Source organism: Chiloscyllium punctatum, chromosome 12 (assembly GCF_047496795.1).
Source record: "Chiloscyllium punctatum isolate Juve2018m chromosome 12, sChiPun1.3, whole genome shotgun sequence".
Lineage (NCBI taxonomy): Eukaryota > Metazoa > Chordata > Chondrichthyes > Orectolobiformes > Hemiscylliidae > Chiloscyllium > Chiloscyllium punctatum.
The window spans coordinates 66,621,034-66,646,180 of record NC_092750.1 but is presented as its reverse complement, the minus strand read 5'-3'; the positions used below and the strand labels follow the sequence as shown (position 1 = coordinate 66,646,180).

The 25,147-nt window shown below is 48.4% G+C and overlaps 1 protein-coding gene across 4 annotated transcripts in view; it reads right to left on the bottom strand.

Annotated features, from left to right (window-relative positions):
• The window catches only part of grip2b (glutamate receptor interacting protein 2b), a 334,440-nt gene extending 309,637 nt beyond the window's left edge, over positions 1 to 24,803 (bottom strand). For all 4 annotated transcript variants that reach the window (XM_072582688.1, XM_072582694.1, XM_072582689.1 and 1 more), the window contains exon 1: positions 24,696 to 24,803. In XM_072582688.1, coding sequence (XP_072438789.1) covers positions 24,696 to 24,786 — 91 coding nt within the window. In that variant the 5' untranslated portion in view covers positions 24,787 to 24,803. The remainder of the gene's footprint in view (positions 1 to 24,695) is intronic.
• Positions 24,804 to 25,147: the final 344 nt, after the last annotated feature.

Sequence of the window (25,147 nt, the reverse complement as noted above, 5' to 3'; positions counted from 1 at the left end):
GTAATGACCAGCTCATACATCATTTATCTTTGTTTGACTAACACAACTCCTTTGGATTTATTCAAGATGTGTTGGGGGATAAACGATTGTACATTCCATAGTGTAGAATGTATTGACAGAACCATTGACTTAAGGCAATTAAATAATTGAACTTGTGCTTTCATTAGTCAGTGTTATGATTACTGATAGTATTTCCAAATTAACATTCTGCAAGTATCAACATACTCCCCGTGTGAGCCCTTGATTTGTTGTATCTGTTTGCTTAATCATTTTCTATTGTGCAGAGTTGAGGTTAAGACAGGAAACATATAACTGTCTGATGGGGGGTTAATCCTTCATTCCCAACACTAGTAGAGTCATAGAATCGTAGAGATGTACAGCATGGAAACAAACCCTTCGGTCCAATTCATCCCAATATCCCGATACTGATCTCTTTCCTCAGTATCTCCCTGGGGCCCACCTTCCACCATCCCCCCCCACCCCTCTTACTAGTTTACATTGTCCTGAGCAGCTTTAGCAAATCTCCCTGCCAGTATATTAGTCCCCTTCCAATTCAGGTACAATCCATCCTTCTTGTAGAGGTCACTTCTACCTCAGAAGAGATTCCAGTGATCCAAAAATGTGAACCTTTCTCCCATACACCAGCTCCTCAGCCAAACATTCATCTGCTCTAGATATTACTACCCTCAAGGACCTCCTTCTTAAATTCCTGCCTAACTTTCTATATTCTCCCTCCACAATCCCACCTTTTTCCCTTCCTATGTCGTTAGTTCCAATGTGTACAATGATCTCCTGCTGGTCCCTCACCCCTTTCAGTATATTCTGCACCCTCTCTGAGACATCCCTGATCCTGACACCAGGGAGGCAACACACCATTCTGCTTTTTCGCTGCTGGCCACAGAAATATCTGTCTGTGTTTTTGATTACAGAGTCCTCCTATCACAATTGATCACTTGGAATCTGACGTACCCTCATTCCATTAGAGCCGTCTTGGTAGCAGAAACTTGACTGGTCATGCTACTTTCCACTGAGAATCCATCACCCCCTATATTTTCCAAGACAGCATATTGTTGGAAATGGGGATAGCCACAGAAGACTCCTGCACCCACCTGCCTACCTCTCTTACCTTTCCTGGAGTTAACCCATCTACCTGACTGCATTTGTGGCTTTTCCCCCTTCCGATAACTGCCAGCCATCACACCTCCTAGCTCTTGTAAATTCCTCATTGCCTCTAACTATTGCTCTAACCAATCCATGTGATCTGATCAGATTCACAACCAAACGCACTTTCTGCAGACAGAACCATCAGTAACATGGAACTCTCCTCATCACCCAAATCTGACAGGAAAAGCTCACATCACTGTACTAAAGGTAAAAACTCGGTCGGTATTCCTGATGAAGGGCTTTTGCCCGAAACATCGATTTTCCTGCTCATCGGATGCTGCCTGAACTGCTGTGCTTTTCCAGCACCACTAATCCAGAATCACTGTATTAAAGGCCATCTTTGCTCCTTATCAATCTACAGTCGCAGAAAATAGCACCTCTTTAAAAACACTGCTCCAGACTAACATATTACCCATGTTTTATATGTTTAAAATTTAATTAAGTGACAGATCTCAATAAAACTACAATCGAAAAGGAACCCACTCTATTTGCTAGTGTAGATTTATGATAGGCAGCAAGGTTCCACCTAAAAACTATGCACTGAGCCTCTCCCCTTGCTGTGAGCTTCCCCACACAGGTTCCTCCAAGGTCAGCTGGGAATTTCCCTGTTTGTTAAATTAAATGGTGTGGTGAGGTTCTCCCAGGACTCGAAGCATTGAGAACCAGGGTCGCTGTTCTCTGTGCAATGGTTCAAGCGAAGTGTAGTTCTAAGAGATGGGATAGTGAATAGAGGGGAGAGAATTGAGATTGGGGTGTTACAAGCAGAATGAATAACAAAACAGAAGTGGCAGTGGAAAACAGTAGGAAGGGGAGAATGTTTGGAAGAATGGGAGGTGCCAAAGGTATGTTTAAATGATGACAGACGTTGAACAGGAGCGTTCCTGCAGGATGGGGTAGTTTTGCTATGGGCAGCCATGACTGGGAAATTAAGTTCCTTTCAACATTCTCTCAGCTATCAATAAAGATACACCAAGCACTTTATCCTTCTATTCTCTATCATACCCCAGTGATGAATTGGCAAACTAAGGCAACATGTGATTTTTAAATTACAATTCTAGTAAGGAGGCAGGCCCTAAATCTATCTCAGCCAGAACGTGAATCGAGTCCCAGAAACTTTGCAAAAGACCTGTTCAGGAATGTTATCACATATTTCCGGAGCAAATGTGATTTGAACCCAAAAGAGAAAATGCTGGAAAATCTCAGCGGGTCTGGTAGCATCTGTAGGAGAGAAAAGAGCTGACGCTTCGAGTCTAACTGACCCTTTGTCAAAGCTAAAAAAAGGAAGAAATAGGGAGGTATTTATACTAGGCTGAGAGAAGATGAGTCATGGATCCAGAAGCAAAGGTAGCAATAAAGAGGTGATAATGACAGTGCATAGAGAGATTATAGGGAGATTAGGAGCTGTGAATGACCAAGGCTGAAGCCAGTGCTATGTGACTAAATATGTGGGGGATGGGGGCGATGGGTGAAGCAGAGGCAAAATGGAAAACAGGGGAGAAGGGTAGCAAAGGGGGAAGAGGAGAGGAAAAAGGTGATGAGAGAGTGGGGAGCGAGAGAAAGAGAGACAATCAAGAAATAACAGGTACAGAACAGTGAAAAAAATATTAAAAAAATAAATATAATAAATGAAATGAAATTACGGAGCAGAATGAAAACAGAGGGGTCGAGATGGGATAATCATCTGAAGTTGTTGAATTCAATGTTGAGGCCGGCAGGCTGTAACGTGCCGAGTCGGAAGATGCTGTTCCTCCAGTTTGTGTTGAGCTTCACTGGAACATTGCAGCAGGACAAGGACAGACATGTGGGCATGGGAGCAGGATTGTGTGTTAAAGTGGCAAGCCATGGGAAGGTCTGGGACCTGTTTGCGTACAGACTGAAGGTGCTCAGCAAAGCGATCACCCAGTCGGCGTTTTGACTCTCTGATATAGAGGAGACCACATTGGGAGCAACGAATGCAATCGACCAAATTGAAAGAGGTACAAGTGAAATGCTGCTTAATCTGAAATGAGTGTCTGGGGCCTTGGATGGTGAGCATGGAAGAGGTAAAGGGGCAGGTGTTACACCTTCTGCGATTGCATGGGAAGGTGCTGTGTGTGATGGGAGAGGTGTTAGGTGTGATGGAGGAGTGGACTAGGTTGTCCTGGAGGGAACGATCTCTACGGATTACAGACAGGGGGAGGGAAGGGAAGATGTATTTAGTGGTGGCATCGTGTTGGAGTTGGCGAAAATGGCGGAGGATTATTCTTTGCATGTGAAGGCTGGTGGGGTGAAAGGTGAGAACAAGAGGGACCCTATCCTTGTTCTGGGAGAGAGGGTCATGGCGCGGGAGATGGACCGCACGCTGTCGAGAGCCCTGTCAACAACTGTAGGTGGAGAGCCACGGTTGGAGAAGAAGGAGCACATGGTAAGAGCACCACTTTGGAAAGTGGCCTCATCGGATCAAATGCGGCAGAGGCAAAGGAGCTGAGAGAAAGGGATAGAGTCCTTACAGGATGTAGGGTGAGCAGAGCTGTAGTCCAGACAGCTGAGGGAGTCAGTGGGAATGTAATGGATATTCGTGGATAGACTATTGCCGGAAATGGAGACCGAAAGGTCAAGGAAAGGAAGGCAAGGGTCGGAGATGGACCAAGTGAAGGTGATGGAGGGAGGGAAACTGGAAGTGAAGTTTATGAATTTTTCCAGGTCAGGACAAGAGCATGAAGCCGCACCGAAATAGTCATCGATGTACCAATAAAGTCATCGATGTACCAATAAAGTCATCGATGTACCGATAAAGCAGTTGTGGGAGCGGGCCCAGGTAGGCCTGGATCAAGAAATGTTCCACATACCCCATGAAAAGGATGGCATCGCTAGGACCCATGTGGGTACCCATTGCTACAACTTTGATTTGGAGAAAATGGGATGAGTTGAAGGAGAGGTTGTTGAGAGAGAGAACAAGTTCAGCCAGGTGGAGGAGAGTGGTGGTGGATGGAGATTGTTTGGGCCTCTTTTCGAGAAAGAAGTGAAGAGCTTTCAAGCCATCTTGGTGTGGGATTGATGTGTAAAGAGATTGCACATCCATAGTGAATAGAAGGTGGTTAGGGCCTGCGAATTGAAAACTGTCAATGTGTCGCAGGGCATCAGAGGGATCCCGGATGTAGATGGGGAGGGAGTAAACCGGAGGAGTAAGGAGGAAATAAGTTCAGTGGGGCAGGAACATGCTGACACAATGGGCCTGCCAGGACAGTCCTTCTTGTGGATTTTGGGGAGTAGGTAGAAGCAGGCTGTCCGGGGTTGGGAGACTATGAGGTTGGAAGCTGTGGGGGGGAGAGGCATTTGGAGGGAATGAGGTCAGTCACAGTGTTGGAGACAATGGCTTGATGCTCAGTGGTGTGGTCATGCTCCAGGGGGAGGTAGGAGGAGGAATCTGAGAGTTGGCGCTCAGCCTCTGTGAGGTAAAGGTCAGTACGCCAGAAGGCAACCCCCTTTGACAGCAGATTTAATGACAAGGTTGGGGTTGGACCTAAGGGAGCGAAGGGCAGAAAGTTCGGATGGAGAGAAGTTGGAATGGGTAAGAGAGCCGGAGAAATTAAGGCGGCCAATGTCCCATTGACAATTGTCAATGAAAAGATCCCTTTTTCTAGCTTTGACAAAGGGTCAGTTAGACTCGAAATGTCAGCTCTTTTCTCTCCTTACAGACGCTGCCAGACCTGCTGAGATTTTCCAGCAATTTCTCTTTTGGTTTCAGATTCCAGTAATTTGCTTTTATATGGGATTTGAACCCAGACCTCCTAGTTCAGAGATGGGGTAAGGCAATTGGTGTGTCTTGACTAGAAACGCACTGACATTTAAAGACAATGTGAGAAGCAGGTTAAGACTTCAGGTGACCTCTCATTCGTCTTCAGTATAAATCTGACTCTCTCTTCACAATTACTTCCCGATTTGCCGAGTATTTCCAGAATTTTGTTTCACACTTCCAGAATTGGCAACATTTCACTTGAGCACCATTTAATGTGAATCTGGGCTACTTAAAGGGAAGGAGAATTTCAGTTGAAGCAGGAATTGGAATTGTTTGTGGAAGAGACTTGTTAGCAGGATGAAAAATCAATTATGGTGTAACAATTATGGTGCTACACAAATGCCTGATAATACCATCCCCAACACACAAGAACCATTGCCCCCTTGACATTATCATTGCTGAATCCATCTCTGACTACATCCTGGGGGTACCACTGACCAGAAATTGAACAGGACCACCCATAGAAATACTATGACTAGAGTAGGCCAGAGACGGCGAATTCTATTGTGAGTAACTCACTTCCTGTTTCCCCAATGCTTTTCTAACAGCTACAAGACACAAGTCATGAATACTGTCGGCACATCAGTGTTTAATGAAGTTGTTGTTTCATTACGTTTTGGTGTAATGATTTTGACTTGATTAAGCAATTGAGGAATTAAATTATATTTTGCTTAACTACAGTCAAAGTAGGATATTAATATATGACATTACTGAATTAGTTTATAACATAACCTTATTTGAGAGATGTTGTGCCCACTTCAATTAATTTCACATAACAGAATAAGAACATACAGCCTTTGAAGGATATGTCAGCAAATTCACATCGTCGCTTGTCCCTTAGACTCACTGCCATTACGCACCTGGATTGTGTACATACCCTGTATGGGTTTAAGCACTACCGACATTTAATTTATATCTTCTAAGGTCATAAGCAACGTTACAACTTGATATTTATTAATACAAAGGGTAACTCTTCCAGCACCTGCAGTCACTCCCTAATAGTTGGTCTCTTAAAATGAATTGTCTCTGGTAAAGTGTCTGATTTAATGAGGAACTCTCAACAATTAAACAAAACTCAGGTGATGAGCTCAGAGTATCAGTTGTAAAGCATGACAACACGCATCTTCCAAGGACTTACGTGGTGATAGGTCTGCTCTGAAGGTCTGTGCTGACATCCCTGAGCAGGCTGATTGAAATATCGACATGATCGGATCTTGAGCTAATTGCTACCTAGCAATCTGAGATTGTCATGGCACTAGTATAGCCTGTTCGAGTTCAGGGTGTCTCTGATCATGCACAGAGGTCAGTAAGCCCTGATTCCTCATCCATAAAGAGTTAGAATGCAGGTGAAACTCAACAGGTCTGGCAGCATTCATAGAAACAGAAAGACAGTTAATGTTCCAAGTCTGATATGACATTTCTTCTGAACTGGTGCTTCATGGTTTGTTGCACAAGGAGGAGAATCAATGACAGAAGAACTTTGGACCAAGCAATAGGAGACCTGTGTCCGGTCAACCTGTGTTGTGAATTGGTACCTCAATGTGGAAAGACTGCAAATTATCGCTTTTATTAAACTTCCTACATTCTGTGAAACTTGTGAAAACATGTTTGCACCTGGAATGGGCTTTGTAACCGATCAGACTAGTAACCATTCAAATCGGCTCTCTCACCTTAACCGATATTTGCAATCAACTCTGGTCTTACAATTCAAGTTGAATCGATGAGTCCTAATGGCTTATGAGTTTCGCCACTTGTCTGGCACCAAACATAGGTTCGACAACACAAAAGGAGCTCAACAACATCCAGGACAAAGCGGCCTGCTTAGCTGGCACCCCATCTACCAGCTTCAACATTCCTTCCCTCTACCCCTTTGACACACAGTGGCAGCAATGCCTTACCATCTGCCAAGGTTCCTGTTACTGCATCATCCAGCCTCCACCATCTCGAAGGGCAAGGGCACCAGATGAGAACATAAGGATGAAGAGCATGGGCAGACAATTCAGCCCCTTAATATGCCATTTAATATGATCTCCATAAGTCTTCAAGTGTGAATTAAAGATTTGTCTGTCTCCTTCTTAAATTTATACAATGTCCCACAATCCACTGCACTCACGGGTAGTGAATCCCCACGGATGAAAAAACCTTTTTGAGAGAAATAATTTCTCCTCATCTCTGTTTCAAATCTGCTGTCCCTTATCCCAAAACTATGACCTCTCATTCCAGATTGCCCCATGAGGTGAATCAATGCGGTGAAAGTGGGGACTGCAGATGCTGGAGATTAGAGTCAAGATTAGAGTGGTGCTGGAAAAGCACAGCAGGTCAGGCAAGGAGCAGGAAAGATTCCTGATGAAGGGCTTTTGCCTGAAACGTCGATTTTCTTGCTCCTGGGATGCTGCCTGACCTGCTGTGCTTTTCCAGCACCACTCTAATCTTGACCCATGAGGGGAATCGTCTATTTTACATCTACTTTGTCAATCTTCTTTCGGACCTTATATACCTCCATTAAATTTTCTCTCTAGCAAATCTACTCGACCTCTCCTCATTGGGCAAAACCTTCTCTGAACTGCCCTCAATGCAATTGCATCCCTACTCAAGTAAAGGGGTTAAAACCGAATGCAATACTCCAATAACTTCTTGGACAGCTGCAGCAACATTTCCCTACCTTTATATTCTATTCCCTCAGCACCAGGTGCCAATATTCCATTTCCTGCCTTATTATTCGCTGAGTCTGAATATTAATTTTCTGAGATTCATGCACAAGGGCACCCACTTCCCTCTCCATTCCCAGGTTCCTCTCTATTTCGATAGTAGGTTGCCTTTTCATTCTTCTGGCCAACATGGATGGCCTCACAGTTATCCACTCGGAGAACGTGAGGATTGCAGATGCTGGAGATCAGAGTCGAGAGGGTGGTGCTGCGAAAGCACAGCAGGTCAGGCAGCATCCAAGCAGCAGGAGAATCGACATTTCGGGCAAAAGTCCTCCCAGTTATCCATGTTAAACACCATCTGCAAAATTTTGGCCCACCCTCCCCTAACCGAAACATACCTTTCTTTTTAATTACAATTTACTTTCACAGTCATTATAATGCTCTTGACCTTCACATCCAAGTAATTCATATAGATCATAGAATCCCGATGGTGCAGCAAGAGGTCATTCAGCTCAGGTCTGCACCCACCCTCCAAACAGCACCCTAGCTTCCTCCCCCCTCCTACCCTATATTTCCCACAGCCAATCCACCTAACCTGCACATCTTTGGACTCTGGAGCACCCAGCAGAAAGCCAGGTAGATATGGGGAGAATGTGAAAACTCCACACTGAGGTTGGAATTGAACCCAGCTCCTCTGATGCTGTGAGGCAGCAGTGCTTACCAATGAGCTACCGTGCCGCTCCATAGCTGGAGCCTGAGTACCAAGCCCTGTGGTACACCACTGGTTATAGCTTCCAACTAGAAAAAAGACCCATTTATCCTGATTCTCTGCTTTCTGTCGGTCAGCCAATCCTCCATTGAAACTGCCCTTAATTCCACATGAGCATACCTTGAGTGCTAATCTTTGTGCAGCATCTTATCAAATGGCCTTCTGGGTGTCCAAATACAATACGTCTGCAGAATCCTCATTATTTGTATATTGCTTGTTACATCTTCTGGAGGCTCCAGCTGTGATTGTGGGAGCACTTGGTGGCTTCGAGGGTTCTTTTGAGCCGCTGAAGTCTGAGTGGGGTGGTGGGGCATAAAGGACTCTATACAGGTCACCGACTCCCCTCTGGCAAAGAGGCAACACGGTGAAGGACAAGCCGCTGGAGAAAGGAGATCCCCGAAGCTTCAGGGCATGATTCTCTGTGAGGAACAGTGTGTCAGCCATTTACCCCTCAGTCAAGCCATGCTCATCGAGGTGCCAATTGCAACTTTGAGCAGGATGAGAGTCGCACAGGCCAATGATTGTGAAGGTGACCATGGCAACGAACCTGTATGCTTTGGGTTCCTTCCAGGCTGGACTGAGCAATATTTGTAACATTGATAATATTCATGCAACGGACGCCCACTATGGTATAAGCAAGAGAGATGGATGTGGCTCATTCCCTCCCACCTGGAGGAAGCCAGCCTGAACAACACCCTTCATGGGTAGAGCAGGCAATACTTAATGGCAGCTCCATTGACTGTACATGTCATGTGACACTTGTCAAAACCAAGATCTTGCTTGACTGAAAGGTGTTTAAAGTGATGTGCAAACAAAGCGTAAGTGATTTGAGAGAAACTTTCTCACACAATGATAGTTAGGATACCTCTATGCTCCAACATAATCCACTTTTACCCTATCCTTCCCTTTGCAGAAGCCCTAGAATGTACAGCCATATACATCCCAGGACTTCACAGGACTGTCCAAAACTCAAAGTAAAAACCAAATCTCTCTTTCTAAGCTTGGGGTGTTTTCCTTAAGCTTAAAGAAAAAAACAAGTTCCAGAAATCTCTGACCAACCTTGCCTACCATTACCTACTTTTCTGACCTACGCACAAAAAACTCATCAGTGGTGCCACAGAAACCAATTAATTTAAAAACTAGGCCTCAAAAAAATGTCTTAAAAGAAATCACTGTGGTTTCAAAAATACTTACAAGCTAATCATTAACTTCAAACGCACAGAAAACTCATATGTTACCTACTCAAAAGCAATAAACCCAAATGATATTGAAATGGGTGGCACGGTGGTTAGCACTGCTGCCTCACAGCGCCTGAGACCTGGGTTCAATTCCCGCCTCAGGCGACTGACTTTGTGGTGTTTGCACATTCTCCCTGTGTCTGCGTGGGTTTCCTCCCACAGTCCAAAAATGTGCAGGTTAGGTGAATTGGCCAAGCTAAATTGCCTGTAGTATTAGGTGAATGGGTAAATGTAGGGAGGTCGGTGTGGACTTGTTGGGCCCAATTAATCTAATATAATTCACACATTCTACATCAGTCACCTCACTTCCTTATTTACGACACTTCTTAAAGCCAAGCTTTTGGTCACCTGACCTAATTTCTCATTATGAGACTCACAAGCTACGATGAGGTTCCACAGTAGGTTTGATTACATTAAATATGCCACATAAATGTAAATTGATGTCGTAGTCACTTGTTTATTGGTACTGACGGTTCAAGTATGGAATCTATTTAGTTCGAACAGAGGAATAAGTGAGGAGCCATTACAGTGTCTTCGAGTTAACTGCAGGCTACCAAATAATGAAAGGATATAGAGACACAACTTGAACTGGGCAAATTGTAGAAAAGTTGTGAGAATATTACAATTGTGATACTGGTAGTGGGGATCTTCAATGATCTTAACACAGACTGGGAGAGTAACCCTGCAAAAGAAAAAGAGGGTAAAGAGTTGGTAAAATGTGTCTAAGAGAATTCTCTTTTGTCCACTGCATTTTCAGGAAGATAGCAGAGTTGGATTCAGTTCTCGAAAAGAAAGTCTTTAAGGGAACAGTGATCATAATATCATTCGATTTAGAATACTTAAGTGAAAGGATAAAGGGTATGTAAATACCAAACAAGAAAAGGCTAATTTCAGTGAGTTAGAAAGGGATTAGACCCAAGCAATTGGAAATAAAAAGCAATGGGAGGCCTTCAGAGAAAAGTTAGTTTGGTTAAGATTCGACACATTGTCAGGGAGGGGTAAAAACCTGGATGAATGAAGGTAGAGAGGTTAAAATGAAACTGTAATACAAAGCCTATCATAAAGGTGAGAGGGAAATGATTTAAAAGGGGTCGAAGGAGCAGCTTTTTCACATAACAGGTGATGCATGTATGGAATGAGCTGCCAGAGGAAGTGGTGGAGGTTGGTACAATTGCAACATTTAAAAGGCATCAAGATGGGTATATGAATAGGAAGGGTTTGGAGGGATATGGGCCAAATGGTGGCAAATGGGACGAGATTTATTTCGGATATCTGGTCGGCACAAATGAGTTGGACCAAAGGGTCTATTTCTATGTTGAACAGCTCAATGGCTCTACAAACATCAGTTTAAATTCAGCATAAAATCAAATCGAACACACAAAAAGTACAAGGCAGAACTGAGAAAGTGAATAAGAAAGATAAAGGCTGTCTATAGATTCTAGAAGAATATAAAAGGGAATCCAGAAGTCTGTTTATAAATATGCAAAGAGCAATTGGATGAGATAGATTAGGCACTAAAAAAAATTTCCAAAGGACTTCCAGAAAGGTATATTGGATCCTGGGTGTTCTAAGTAAAGGCAGAGGTTACACAAGCAAGGATGTTATGCTAAACATTTTTTTTTTAAAAAAATCTGACCCATGCAAACGTTGATGTGCTCAATGTTATTAGGCCCTACACTGTAGGAAGGATGTGTCAAGACCTCAGAGAGATGCACTAGAATGGGAAACCATGGCAAAACTCTGTGGATAGACGCGAGAAAAGTTTCCGCAGATCAGAGGATATTCAGGGGAGAGTTGTTGGGCACACTTAAAACCATGATCGGTTTTGTTACAGTAAAGACGGAGCAACCGTTTCCAGTGGCAGAAAGGTCTGGAGCCAGGCAACACAATTCTATGATCATTTGACAAAAGAAACAGAGACAGCATGAGGAAAACAAAATACTCAGTGAGACGTTATGATTTGCAATGCATTGCCTGAGGGACATTGGGAGCAGATCTGAAAAATTGTTCCAGAGGGAACTGGATATCAAATAAATACTTGATGTACAGAAGTTGCGAGGGAAACAGGGCAAGTTCAGAAGACTCTGACTGACTGGATAGCGCTTTGAAGGAGCTATCTTTGAATGACCTCCCACTCTGTACAATTCAATGATTCTATGCTCCAAGTGCAGCAGATCTCCCGTCATCACAAAGTAGATATTGAGACATGTAATTTGTGGAAACAACATAAAGCAGAGAAGAGTGTTCTTGTCCAAGTGGCTCGGCTACAACAATCACTGGTCAATAATCATATCATTTAGTTATCACGCTATAATTATTAGAGCAGAACAATCACAAAGTTATTACAAAAACAATTTAGCACACAAAGTTCCATAGCTTCCACCGTGGGCAAAATTCAGACTTGAAAGTGAGTCCAACCCATTTCCAATTATGGCCAACGTCAAGTCACATTCCTTCATACACAAGCCCAAACTTAAAGCAGACAGAAGTGGGTATAACTCAGTGTGAAAAATTGACACCTTAGGATATACTGAACCCACATTAGCATATTTCTTTTCAAAATGTAAATTTCAAATCATTTAGCCATCATCCATCAGGCACAGCGTGTCTGAAAAACTTCAATCAAACAAGGGTTTTGACTTATGCTGCAGAATTCAATTAGAAGAAAATATAAACGATCTTTTGTTTTTAACAAACACTCAAAAACCTGCAACTGAGCACCAGCAGAATGCGCCCCCCCCCACCCTCCCTCTCCCACCTCACCCTGTGCTGGGGCTGAAAATCTCGCTGCGTTGTTGAGGCAACTCGAAGCTGTTCAAGATTCAGGGGAAATGTGGCCAATGTTTCAGAAGATGATTTGATCCAATGGGTGATTTGATGGGCACTTGTAAATGATTGCCAAGACCTGGGCACTTTGTAGCCAAGTGGGTGTCTCGCCCACTACCAAACAGTCTGCCATCTCCCATTGGCTTGAGCCAGTTTGTGTGCGTGTGTGTGTGTGTGTGTGTCTGTGTCAGCACTTCATCTGGAGCAGTTTACTGCCATGCTTGCTTTATGTCCTTGTACACTCGTCTTTTTAAAAGCTTCCTATTCAATTGCTTGTCCAATTTGCATTTAAATGATGCATCTGTGCTCAGTCATCACTTCTGAGGACGCTTCTCATTTTCTGATAATCTTTCAGCGCAGAATTCTTCTATCTAGCCCCTTTCCCTTCCAGTCTCTGCTTGGAAATGATCAGCACTAATTAAGTCTCCGGCAGTTCAAGAGAACTTAGCAAAACTCCGTTCATGAGGGAGAGCATGAGAAAAAAAAATAAATGTTTCTGTCTCCCCCGATCTTACCAGTTGCCTTCTCTTTTTAACTCAGTCACAAGAGGCTATGAAATTGAGATGTTAAATGCCCTTTTATACTCCTGCCACCTGTTACCATAAAAACATAGAATCCCGACAGTGTGGAAACAGGCCATTTGGCCCAACAAGTCCATACAAACCCTCTCAAAAGTAACCCACCCAGATCCATTCCCCTACCCGATTACCCCTGAACACTATGGGCAATTTAACATGGCCAATTCACATAACCTGTGCATCCTTGGATTGTGGGAGGAAACCAGAGCACCCACACAGACAAGGGGAGAATGTGCAATCTCCACACAGACAGTTATCCAAGGCTGGAGTTGAACCCCTATTCGTAGGGGTCTGGGTCCAGAGCAATTGTCTTCACCCCAATCGGGGATGCTAATGACAGAGGAAGGGGTGTAGTGTGGGTGTGGTGCATTGCAGAGGGGGACACAACTGCAAAGAATTTCCTCAGCAAGAAAATCTCTGATGCTGCGCAGAGGTTCTGTAAGTGGTCAAGCTCCTGCTTCCCCAGTCAACATTCAAGGTTCATAGTTAACACTGCCATTCCCTCTTATGGAGAGGGGTCCACTGATTTGGATCTTGACCACCTTACACAGGAGGTCCTGCATTAAGCAGTTTCTCCTCAGCAGGCCATTGAAGGTTTCGCTGACTTGGTTATTGGGGGGTGGGGGGTCCCAGGCAGCACTGCTAAAATGTCAGCAGACACAGGGCCTTAACTCAAATGCCTCAAAAAAAAGGTTTTGGGCAGGTGAGGATTTGCTAGCTTTCTCACTGCCCAAAGATGGGAAACCATTGGCTGCATCACCTGGTGCCTACCCATCTCTGACCCCATTCTCTAAAGGGTGCAGATTATTCAGCTTTACACTCTAAGCTTGATACACTGTCCCCTTTGGAAGCTGGATGAAGTGGCCTGTGGGGAGTGATCTATCAATTTAAAAGGTTTATATGTTGTTATCCAAGCAATCTATGAGAATCTTGGCTAACAAGTTAAGGTACTACAGAGATTAAGATTCAGGTTAGAGAATAATCTCTCACATGGAAACCCAAAGAACAGCAAAAATACAACAGAACTACCGGGATCATTTCCATTTGCCCACTTTCTAACAACTGTTCATTCATTGCAGCACGGTGGCTCAGTGGGTAGCACTGCTGCCTCACAGCACCACAGACCTGGATTTGCTTCCAGCCTCGGCTGACTGTCTGTGTGGAGCTTGCACATTCTCCCCCGGGTCTGTGTGGGTTTCCTCTGGGAGCTCCAGTTTCTTCCCAGAGTCCAAAGATGTGCAGGTGAGGTAGAGTGGCCATGATAAACTCCCCATGGTGACTAGGGATGTGCAGGCCAGGCAGAGTAACCACAAGAAATGCTGGGTTACAGGGATGGGATGGCTCTGGGAGGGACGCTCCTCGGAGGGGCTGCGTGGACTTGATGGGCTGAATGGCCTTCTCTATGATTGCTCGCTGCATTCCAACGATTATCCATTTCAGATTACAAAGTCCTCCCTGAGATAAGAGATCTCAGACTTTCTTTTTGTCCATTTTAATCTCGGTCACTGTGTTTTAGTATTATGACACTGTCCACAGTGTCACTGTTAAGTGCCAGGTAACACATTTCTTTAACGTCACCGTTCAGCTGCCACCATGAAAAAGGCTGACTGATATTTTCAGGCTGACTCTTCCCAAATTTAATTCCCGCCAACATGGGAAAAAGGAACAAACAATCGAATTCTCACTGAGAGGTGTTAGCCGCCTCTCAGTAGGTGACCCTCTGACCTCTGAAACAGAGAATTGGATGCTCAATAGAGACGACAGCACTTAATGAAGCTCACACTCCAGCACAGTTTAGAGTCAGCCTCTCAAATAAGACAGTGCTTCCCTCGAACTGTTTTCCTTCAGTGCATGGCTTGTTTGTTCAAACAATTGTTATCTTTATTTTGTACTGCACAGAACAGACGTGTGGAATTTAGGCCACTCTGTGAGCAGTGGACTCCAGCATAGCTCAGCATTGCTGTGTAGCTGAGTGTCTGTTGATATCCTGAAACGTGTGGACTATGGGGAGTCTGTCAAATGTCAGGAGCCCCGTTTGAAACATGCGAGATTCTGAGTGAGCACCTCTCAAAATGTTTCTGTCTCCACAGATGCTGCCACCCCTGCCAAGTTTCTCCAGATTCGGAGATGCCGGTGTTGGACTGGGGTGTACGAAGTTAAAAATCACACAACACCAGGTTATAGGTTGATTTGGAAGCACTAGCTTTCGGAGTACTGCACCTGATGAAGGAGCGGTGCTCCAAAAGCTAGTGCTTCCAAACAAACCTGTTGGACTATAACCCGGAGTTGTATGATTTTTAACTTTCTCCAGCACTTTCTGTATTTGTCAACCACTACCCTCCCTTAACAAATCCATGCTGACCAACCCTAATTAATCAGCATCTCCAAATGTGGATATATTCTGCCGCTCAGAATTCTGACCAATAACTTCCCCACCACCGAGGTTGAAATGAGTGGAATGTCCTGGTCTATTCCTTCCTCAGGGACAACGTAATCAGTCCTCTCATTCTCTGGTACAAAAGACCAGAGAGGATTTGAAAATTAATGTTAGGGCCCCTAGTATCTCCCCCTGTCTTCCTCGACAGCCTGGGTTACATCTTTTCCGGGCCTGTGGATTAATCCACTTGTAACGCTGCCAAGCCCACTTATATTTTATTTCAAAAGTGTACTTTATTCATAAAATGTCTTTATATACACGTACAGTCACAAAAGCAGTCCTGTACAGCAGCGTATGAAGAAACAAACAAACATTGGATTTTGACTCTTACCCGACAAACCAACCAGAGGCATTTCTTGCTTGTAAAAACCTACATTTAGATATATTTGAGGCACCAGGAGTGAGGGATCTGACAATTAAATGGAATACCATTTAATTTCAGTGGAAAGTCCGTAGACTGTGGTCTTTATCCCACAGCACCTTGGCAGCAGCTGCCCCAAGCTTTCCTCACAGTATGCTGCGGTCAGCCTGCTCGGAGTCAGCTCCCTGAACCCCCAAGCTTTTAAAGGCCCTCTCTCTCTCTCTCTCTGTTAATTTACTCCAATCTTTCACAGCACTCCACCCTGATGTCTATACCTGTATCCTTCCTTTCCACTCTGAAGACTTGACACAAGGTATTCTTTGAGGACGGTGCCATGTTTTTCGGGTCCACTCACAGACCACCTCTGTGGTTCCCCGTAGACCTACTCTCTCTCTCTCTTTTTCTCTTATTCTTCAGACATCTGAATAACCCCTTTGAGCTTTCCTTTATTTCGTTCACCAATGTTTTTCTGTGCATTTTCTGCTTTTTCCGAATTTCTTTTTTACAATTCCCCAGGCACTTTTTATACTCCTGTCAGTACATTCCATATTGAACCCTAGAATTCGGCTTTAGGCTTCTCTTTACTTCCTTAATCTTCGCTCCCAGGTTCCTTGGTATCCAGGGTCGTCCAGTCTTGGTCCTAGCCTTTGCCTTTATGGGAACATATTAACCAGGTCTCCCACTGCCTCCCACTGCTCTGCAATACTTTGACTTGGAAGTTATTACTCCTAGTCCATTTAGACCAAGTCCAAACTTATTTTAGTCAAACTCACCAAGTCCTCACGCTCTCCCCTCACAGTGACACTGACTGTCACAGGGTCCTCACTCTCCCCTCACAGTGACACTGACTGTCACAGGGTCGTCAATCTCCCCTCACAGTGACACTGCCTGTCACAGGGTCCTCACTCTCCCCTCACAGTGACACTGACTGTCACAGGGTCCTCACTCTCCCCTCACAGTGACACTGTCTGTCACAGGGTCCTCACTCTCTCCTCACAGTGACACTGACTGTCACAGGGTCCTCACCCACCCCTCACAGTAACACTGACTGTCACAGGGTCCTCACTCTCCCCTCACAGTGACACTGACTGTCACAGGGTCCTCACTCTCTCCTCACAGTGACACTGACTGTCACAGGGTCCTCACTCTCCCCTCACAGTGACACTGACTGTCACAGGGTCCTCACTCTCCCCTCACAGTAACACTGACTGTCACAGGGTCCTCACTCTCCCCTCACAGTGACACTGACTGTCACAGGGTCCTCACTCTCTCCTCACAGTGACACTGACAGTCACAGGGTCCTCACTCTCTCCTCACAGTGACACTGACTGTCACAGGGTCCTCACTCTCTCCTCACAGTGACACTGACTGTCACAGGGTACTCACTCTCCCCTCACAGAGACACTGTCTGTCACAGGGTCGTCAATCTCCCCTCACAGTGACACTGACTGTCACAGGGTCCTCACTCTCCCCTCACAGTGACACTGACTGTCTGTCACAGGGTCCTCACTCTCCCCTCACAGTGACACTGTCTGTCACAGGGTCCTCACTCTCCCCTCACAGTGACACTGACTGTCACAGGGTCCTCACTCTCTCCTCACAGTGACACTGACTGTCACAGGGTCCTCACTCTCTCCTCACAGTGACACTGACTGTGACAGGGTCCTCACTCTCCCCTCACAGTGACACTGACTGACTGTCACAGGGTCCTCACTCTCCCCTCACAGTGACACTGACTGTCACAGGGTCCTCACTCTCTCCTCACAGTGACACTGACTGTCACAGGGTCCTCACTGTCTCCTCACAGTGACACTGACTGTCACAGGGTACTCACTCTCCCCTCACAGAGACACTGTCTGTCACAGGGTCGTCAATCTCCCCTCACAGTGACACTGACTGTCACAGGGTCCTCACTCTCCCCTCACAGTGACACTGACTGTCTGTCACAGGGTCCTCACTCTCCCCTCACAGTGACACTGTCTGTCACAGGGTCCTCACTCTCCCCTCACAGTGACACTGACTGTCACAGGGTCCTCACTCTCTCCTCACAGTGACACTGACTGTCACAGGGTCCTCACTCTCCCCTCACAGTGACACTGACTGACTGTCACAGGGTCCTCACTCTCCCCTCACAGTGACACTGACTGTCACAGGGTCCTCACTCTCTCCTCACAGTGACACTGACTGTCACAGGGTCCTCACTCTCCCCTCACAGTGACACTGACTGACTGTCACAGGGTCCTTACTCTCCCCTCACAGTGACACTGACTGACTGTCACAGGGACGTCAATCTCCCCTCACAGTGACACTGACTGTCACAGGGTCGTCAATCTCCCCTCACAGTGATACTGACTGACTGTCACAGGGTCGTCACTCTCCCCTCACAGTAACACTGACTGTCACAGGGTCCTCACTCTCCCCTCACAGTGACACTGACTGTCACAGGGTCCTCACACTCCCCTCACAGTGACACTGCCTGTCACAGGGTCCTCACTCTCCCCTCACAGTGACACTGACTGTCACAGGGTCCTCACTCTCCCCTCACAGTGACACTGACTGTCACAGGGTCCTCACTCTCCCCTCACAGTGACACTGACTATCACAGGGTACTCACTCTCTCCTCACAGTGACACTGACTGTCACAGGGTCGTCAATCTCCCCTCACAGTGACACTGACTGTCACAGGGTCCTCACTCTCCCCTCACAGTGACACTGACTGTCACAGGGTCCTCACTCTCCCCTCACAGTGACACTGACTGTCACAGGGTCCTCACTCTCCCCTCACAGTAACACTGACTGTCACATGGTCCTCACTCTCCCCTCACAGTGACAGTGACTGTCTGTCACAGGGTCCTCACTCTCCCCTCACAGTGACACTGCCTGTCACAGGGTCCTCACTCTCTCCTCACAGTAACACTGACTGTCACAGGGTCCTCACTCTCCCCTCACAGTGACACTGCCTGTCACAGGGTCCTCACTCTCCCCTCACAGTGACACTGCCTGTCACAGGGTCCTCACTCTCCCCCCACAGTGACACTGACTGTCTGTCACAGGGTCCTCACTCTCCCCTCACAGTGATACTGTCTGTAACAGGGTCCTTACTCTCCCCTCACAGTGACACTGACTGTCACAGGGTCCTCACTCTCCCCTCACAGTGACACTGCCTGTCACAGGGTCCTCACTCTCCCCCCACAGTGACACTGACTGTCTGTCACAGGGTCCTCACTCTCCCCCCACAGTGACACTGACTGTCTGTCACAGGGTCCTCACTCTCCCCTCACAGTGATACTGTCTGTAACAGGGTCCTCACTCTCCCCTCACAGTGACACTGCCTGTCACAGGGTCCTCACTCTCCCCTCACAGTGACACTAACTGTCACAGGGTCCTTACTCTCCCCTCACAGTGACACTGCCTGTCACAGGGTCCTCACTCCCCCCTCACAGTGACACTGCCTGTCACAGGGTCCTCACTCTCCCCTCACAGTGACACTGACTGACTATCACAGGGTCCTCACTCTCCCCTCACAGTGACACTGACTGTCACAGGGTCCTCACTTTCCCCTCACAGTGACACTGTCTGTCACAGGGTCCTCACTCTCCCCTCACAGTGACACTGACTGACTGTCACAGGATCGTCAATCTCCCCTCACAGTGACACTGACTGTCACAGGGTCGTCAATCTCCCCTCACAGTGACACTGACTGTCACAGGGTACTCACTCTCCCCTCACAGTGACACTGACTGACTGTCACAGGGTCCTCACTCTCCCCTCACAGTGACACTGACTGTCACAGGGTCCTCACTCTCCCCTCACAGTGACACTGTCTGTCACAGGGTCCTCACTCTCCCCTCACAGTGACACTGACTGTCACAGGGTCCTCACTCTCCCCTCACAGTAACACTGACTGTCACATGGTCCTCACTCTCCCCTCACAATGACACTAACTGTCTGTCACAGGGTCCTCACTCTCCCCTCACAGTGACACTGACTGTCACAGGGTCCTCACTCTCTCCTCACAGTAACACTGACTGTCAAGGGTCCTCACTCTCCCCTCACAGTAACACTGACTGTCACAGGGTCCTCACTCTCCCCTCACAGTGACACTGCCTGTCACAGGGTCCTCACTCTCCCATCACAGTGACACTGACTGTCACAGGGTCCTCACTCTCCCCCCACAGTGACACTGACTGTCTGTCACAGGGTCCTCACTCTCCCCTCACAGTGATACTGTCTGTAACAGGGTCCTTACTCTCCCCTCACAGTGACACTGACTGTCACAGGGTCCTCACTCTCCCCTCACAGTGACACTGACTGTCACGGGGTCCTCACTCTCCCCTCACAGTGACACTGACTGACTGTCACAGGGTCCTCACTCTCCCCTCACAGTGACACTGACTGTCACAGGGTCCTCACTCTCCCCTCACAGTGACACTGTCTGTCACAGGGTCCTCACTCTCCCCTCACAGTGACACTGACTGTCACAGGGTCCTCACTCTCCCCTCACAGTGACACTGACTGTCACAGGGTCCTCACTTTCCCCTCACAGTGACACTGACTGTCACAGGGTCCTCACTCTCCCCTCACAGTAACACTGACTGTCACAGGGTCCTCACTTTCCCCTCACAGTAACACTGACTGTCACAGGGTCCTCACTTTCCCCTCACAGTAACACTGACTATCACAGGGTCCTTACTCTCCCCTCACAGTGACACTGACTGTCACAGGGTCCTCACTTTCCCCTCACAGTGACACTGACTGTCACAGGGTCCTCACTCTCCCCTCACAGTGACACTGTCTGTAACAGGGTCCTTACTCTCCCCTCACAGTGACACTGACTGTCACAGTGTCCTCACTCTCCCCTCACAGTGACACTGCCTGTCACAGGGTCCTCACTCTCCTCCCACAGTGACACTGACTGTCTGTCACAGGGTCCTCACTCTCCCCCCACAGTGACACTGACTGTCTGTCACAGGGTCCTCACTCTCCCCTCACAGTGATACTGTCTGTAACAGGGTCCTCACTCTCCCCTCACAGTGACACTGCCTGTCACAGGGTCCTCACTCTCCCCTCACAGTGACACTAACTGTCACAGGGTCCTTACTCTCCCCTCACAGTGACACTGCCTGTCACAGGGTCCTCACTCCCCCCTCACAGTGACACTGCCTGTCACAGGATCGTCAATCTCCCCTCACAGTGACACTGACTGTCACAGGGTCGTCAATCTCCCCTCACAGTGACACTGACTGTCACAGGGTACTCACTCTCCCCTCACAGTGACACTGACTGACTGTCACAGGGTCCTCACTCTCCCCTCACAGTGACACTGACTGTCACAGGGTCCTCACTCTCCCCTCACAGTGACACTGTCTGTCACAGGGTCCTCACTCTCCCCTCACAGTGACACTGACTGTCACAGGGTCCTCACTCTCCCCTCACAGTAACACTGACTGTCACATGGTCCTCACTCTCCCCTCACAATGACACTAACTGTCTGTCACAGGGTCCTCACTCTCCCCTCACAGTGACACTGACTGTCACAGGGTCCTCACTCTCTCCTCACAGTAACACTGACTGTCACAGGGTCCTCACTCTCCCCTCACAGTAACACTGACTGTCACAGGGTCCTCACTCTCCCCTCACAGTGACACTGTCTGTCACAGGGTCCTCACTCTCCCATCACAGTGACACTGACTGTCACAGGGTCCTCACTCTCCCCCCACAGTAACACTGACTATCACAGGGTCCTTACTCTCCCCTCACAGTGACACTGACTGTCACAGGGTCCTCACTTTCCCCTCACAGTGACACTGACTGTCACAGGGTCCTCACTTTCCCCTCACAGTGACACTGTCTGTCACAGGGTCCTCACTCTCCCCTCACAGTAACACTGACTATCACAGGGTCCTCACTCTCCCCTCACAGTGACACTGACTGTCTGTCACAGGGTCCTCACTCTCCCCTCACAGTGATACTGTCTGTAACAGGGTCCTTACTCTCCCCTCACAGTGACACTGACTGTCACAGGGTCCTCACTCTCCCCTCACAGTGACACTGACTGTCACGGGGTCCTCACTCTCCCCTCACAGTAACACTGACTATCACAGGGTCCTCACTCTCCCCTCACAGTGACACTGCCTGTCACAGGGTCCTCACTCTCCCCTCACAGTGACACTGACTGTCACAGGGTCCTCACTTTCCCCTCACAGTAACACTGACTGTCACAGGGTCCTCACTCTCCCCTCACAGTGACACTGACTGTCACAGGGTCCTCACTTTCCCCTCACAGTGACACTGACTGTCACAGGGTCCTCACTCTCCCCTCACAGTAACACTGACTGTCACAGGGTCCTCACTTTCCCCTCACAGTAACACTGACTGTCACAGGGTCCTCACTTTCCCCTCACAGTAACACTGACTATCACAGGGTCCTTACTCTCCCCTCACAGTGACACTGACTGTCACAGGGTCCTCACTTTCCCCTCACAGTGACACTGACTGTCACAGGGTCCTCACACTCCCCTCACAGTGACACTGACTGTCACAGGGTCCTCACTCTCCCCTCACAGTGACACTGATTGTCACAGGGTCCTCACTCTCCCCTCACAGTGACACTGACTGTCACAGGGTCGTCAATCTCCCCTCACAGTGACACTGACTGTCACAGGGTCGTCAATCTCCCCTCACAGTGACACTGACTGACTGTCACAGGGTCCTCACTCTCCCCTCACAGTGACACTGACTGACTATCACAGGGTCCTCACTCTCCCCTCACAGTGACACTGACTGTCACAGGGTCCTCACGCTCCCCTCACAGTGACACTGACTGACTGTCACAGGGTCCTCACTCTCTCCTCACAGTAACACTGACTGTCACAGGGTCCTCACTCTCCCCTCACAGTGACACTGACTGTCACAGGGTCGTCAATCTCCCCTCACAGTGACACTGACTGTCACAGGGTCCTCACTCTCCCCTCACAGTGAGACTGACTGTCACAGGGTCGTCAATCTCCCCTCACAGTGACACTGACTGTCACAGGGTCGTCAATCTCCCCTCACAGTGACACTGACTGACTGTCACAGGGTCCTCACTCTCCCCTCACAGTGACACTGACTGACTATCACAGGGTCCTCACTCTCCCCTCACAGTGACACTGACTATCACAGGGTCGTCACTCTCCCCTCACAGTGACTCTCCCCCCACAGTGACACTGATTGTCTGTCACAGGGTCCTCATTCTCTCCCCACAGTGACACTGACTGTCTGTCACAGGGTCCTCACTCTCTCCTCACAGTGACACTGACTGACTGTCACAGGGTCCTCACTCTCCCCTCACAGTGACACTGACTGACTGTCACAGGGTCCTCACTCTCCCCTCACAGTGACACTGTCTGTCACAGGGTCCTCACTCTCCCCTCACAGTGACACTGACTGTCACAGGGTCCTCACTCTCCCCTCACAGTAACACTGACTGTCACAGTTTCCTCACTCTCCCCTCACAGTGACACTGACTGTCTGTCACAGGGTCCTCACTCTCCACTCACAGTGACACGGACTGTCACAGGGTCCTCACTCTCCCCTCACAGTGACACTGACTGTCACAGGGTCCTCACTCTCCCCTCACAGTGACACTGCCTGTCACAGGGTCCTCACTCTCCCCTCACAGTGACACTGCCTGTCACAGGGTCCTCACTCTCCCCTCACAGTGACACTGCCTGTCACAGGGTCCTCACTCTCCCCTCACAGTGACACTGTCTGTCACAGGGTCCTCACTCTCCCCTCACAGTGACACTGTCTGTCACAGGGTCCTCACTCTCCCCTCACAGTGACACTGACTGTCACAGGGTCCTCACTCTCCCCTCACAGTAACACTGACTGTCACAGTTTCCTCACTCTCCCCTCACAGTGACACTGACTGTCTGTCACAGGGTCCTCACTCTCCCCTCACAGTGACACTGCCTGTCACAGGGTCCTCACTCTCCCCTCACAGTGACACTGACTGTCACAGGGTCCTCACTCTCCCATCACAGTGACACTGCCTGTCACAGGTTCCTCACTCTCCCCTCACAGTGACACTGACTGTCTGTCACAGGTTCCTCACTCTCCCCTCACAGTGACACTGACTGTCTGTCACAGTTTCCTCACTCTCCCCTCACAGTGACACTGACTGTCTGTCACAGTTTCCTCACTCTCCCCTCACAGTGACACTGACTGTCTGTCACAGGGTCCTCACTCTCCCCTCACAGTGACACTGCCTGTCACAGGGTCCTCACTCTCCCCTCACAGTGACACTGCCTGTCACAGGTTCCTCACTCTCCCCTCACAGTGACACTGTCTGTCACAGGCTCCTCACCCACCCCTCAAAATTGTCCGCGCAATCGAAATCAAACCTGGACATCAGATTGGGCATTGATTACCTGGAAGGTCACCGACATTATCCATTATGTGAGCTCTGGCCCCAGCCATGCAGCTCCCTGCAAGCTGGTGGTCAGCACACAACGCACGAACTTGCAATGTGTTCCAGTGCGTCACTGCACAAGGAGACACATTCTGGCTTTGCCTAGTCTTACACAGTTTCACCTCTTTATCCCAGAGCCTCCCTGATCGGTAAAACTCGATTATCCAGTATGCAGGCAATCTGACCCTTTCGTGCTTACTCTGGTGCTGCATTCTGAAGTGGCCTATAGAGACCTATCTGTGCGCCGGTGGTGTGAAATAAAAATGGAGGAATGACACCAGCAGGGAGGGGGGATTGGCGGAAGAGAAATTTCATTTTGTACAGGAGCAACATGGTGGATGCTGCTGTAAGCGGGCACCGCCTGACAGTAACCCATTTGTGTTCTGTCAGGCCCGACCATGAAACGCGGCATGACCCTCGCGCCCTGGCGCTGCACCTTACCTATGGCATCGTGGCTCGGGCTCGAGGCTGCCTCCTGCTGGCCCCCTCGCTCCTGGGCCCCGTGCCTCTTCTTGCGGGCGGCGCGTCTCATCAGCTTGAAGAAGAGGTGGAGCCGGTCCATGCCGCGGGGGCTCCCCCTTCCCCCTCTACCTTTCCTGCCCTACTTCCTGCCGCCTGGAGTAAATGGAGGGGAGGGGGAGGGGGGTGTGGAGGAGGGGAGGGGGCAGGAGGGTGAGGAAGAGGGGAGGGGGCAGGGTGTGAGGAGGAGGGGCGGGGGCAGGGGGTGTGTGGAGGAGGGGAGGGGGCAGGGGGGTGAGGAGGAGGGGAGGGGGGAGGTTGGCGAGGGGAGGGGGATGTTCACCCGGCAGGCAGGGGGGCAGCAGGTCTGCCAGAGAGCTCCAACAGTCTCGTGTAGCAGCAGGATCAAATCCCAGCGCAGGTATCCGGGTCAC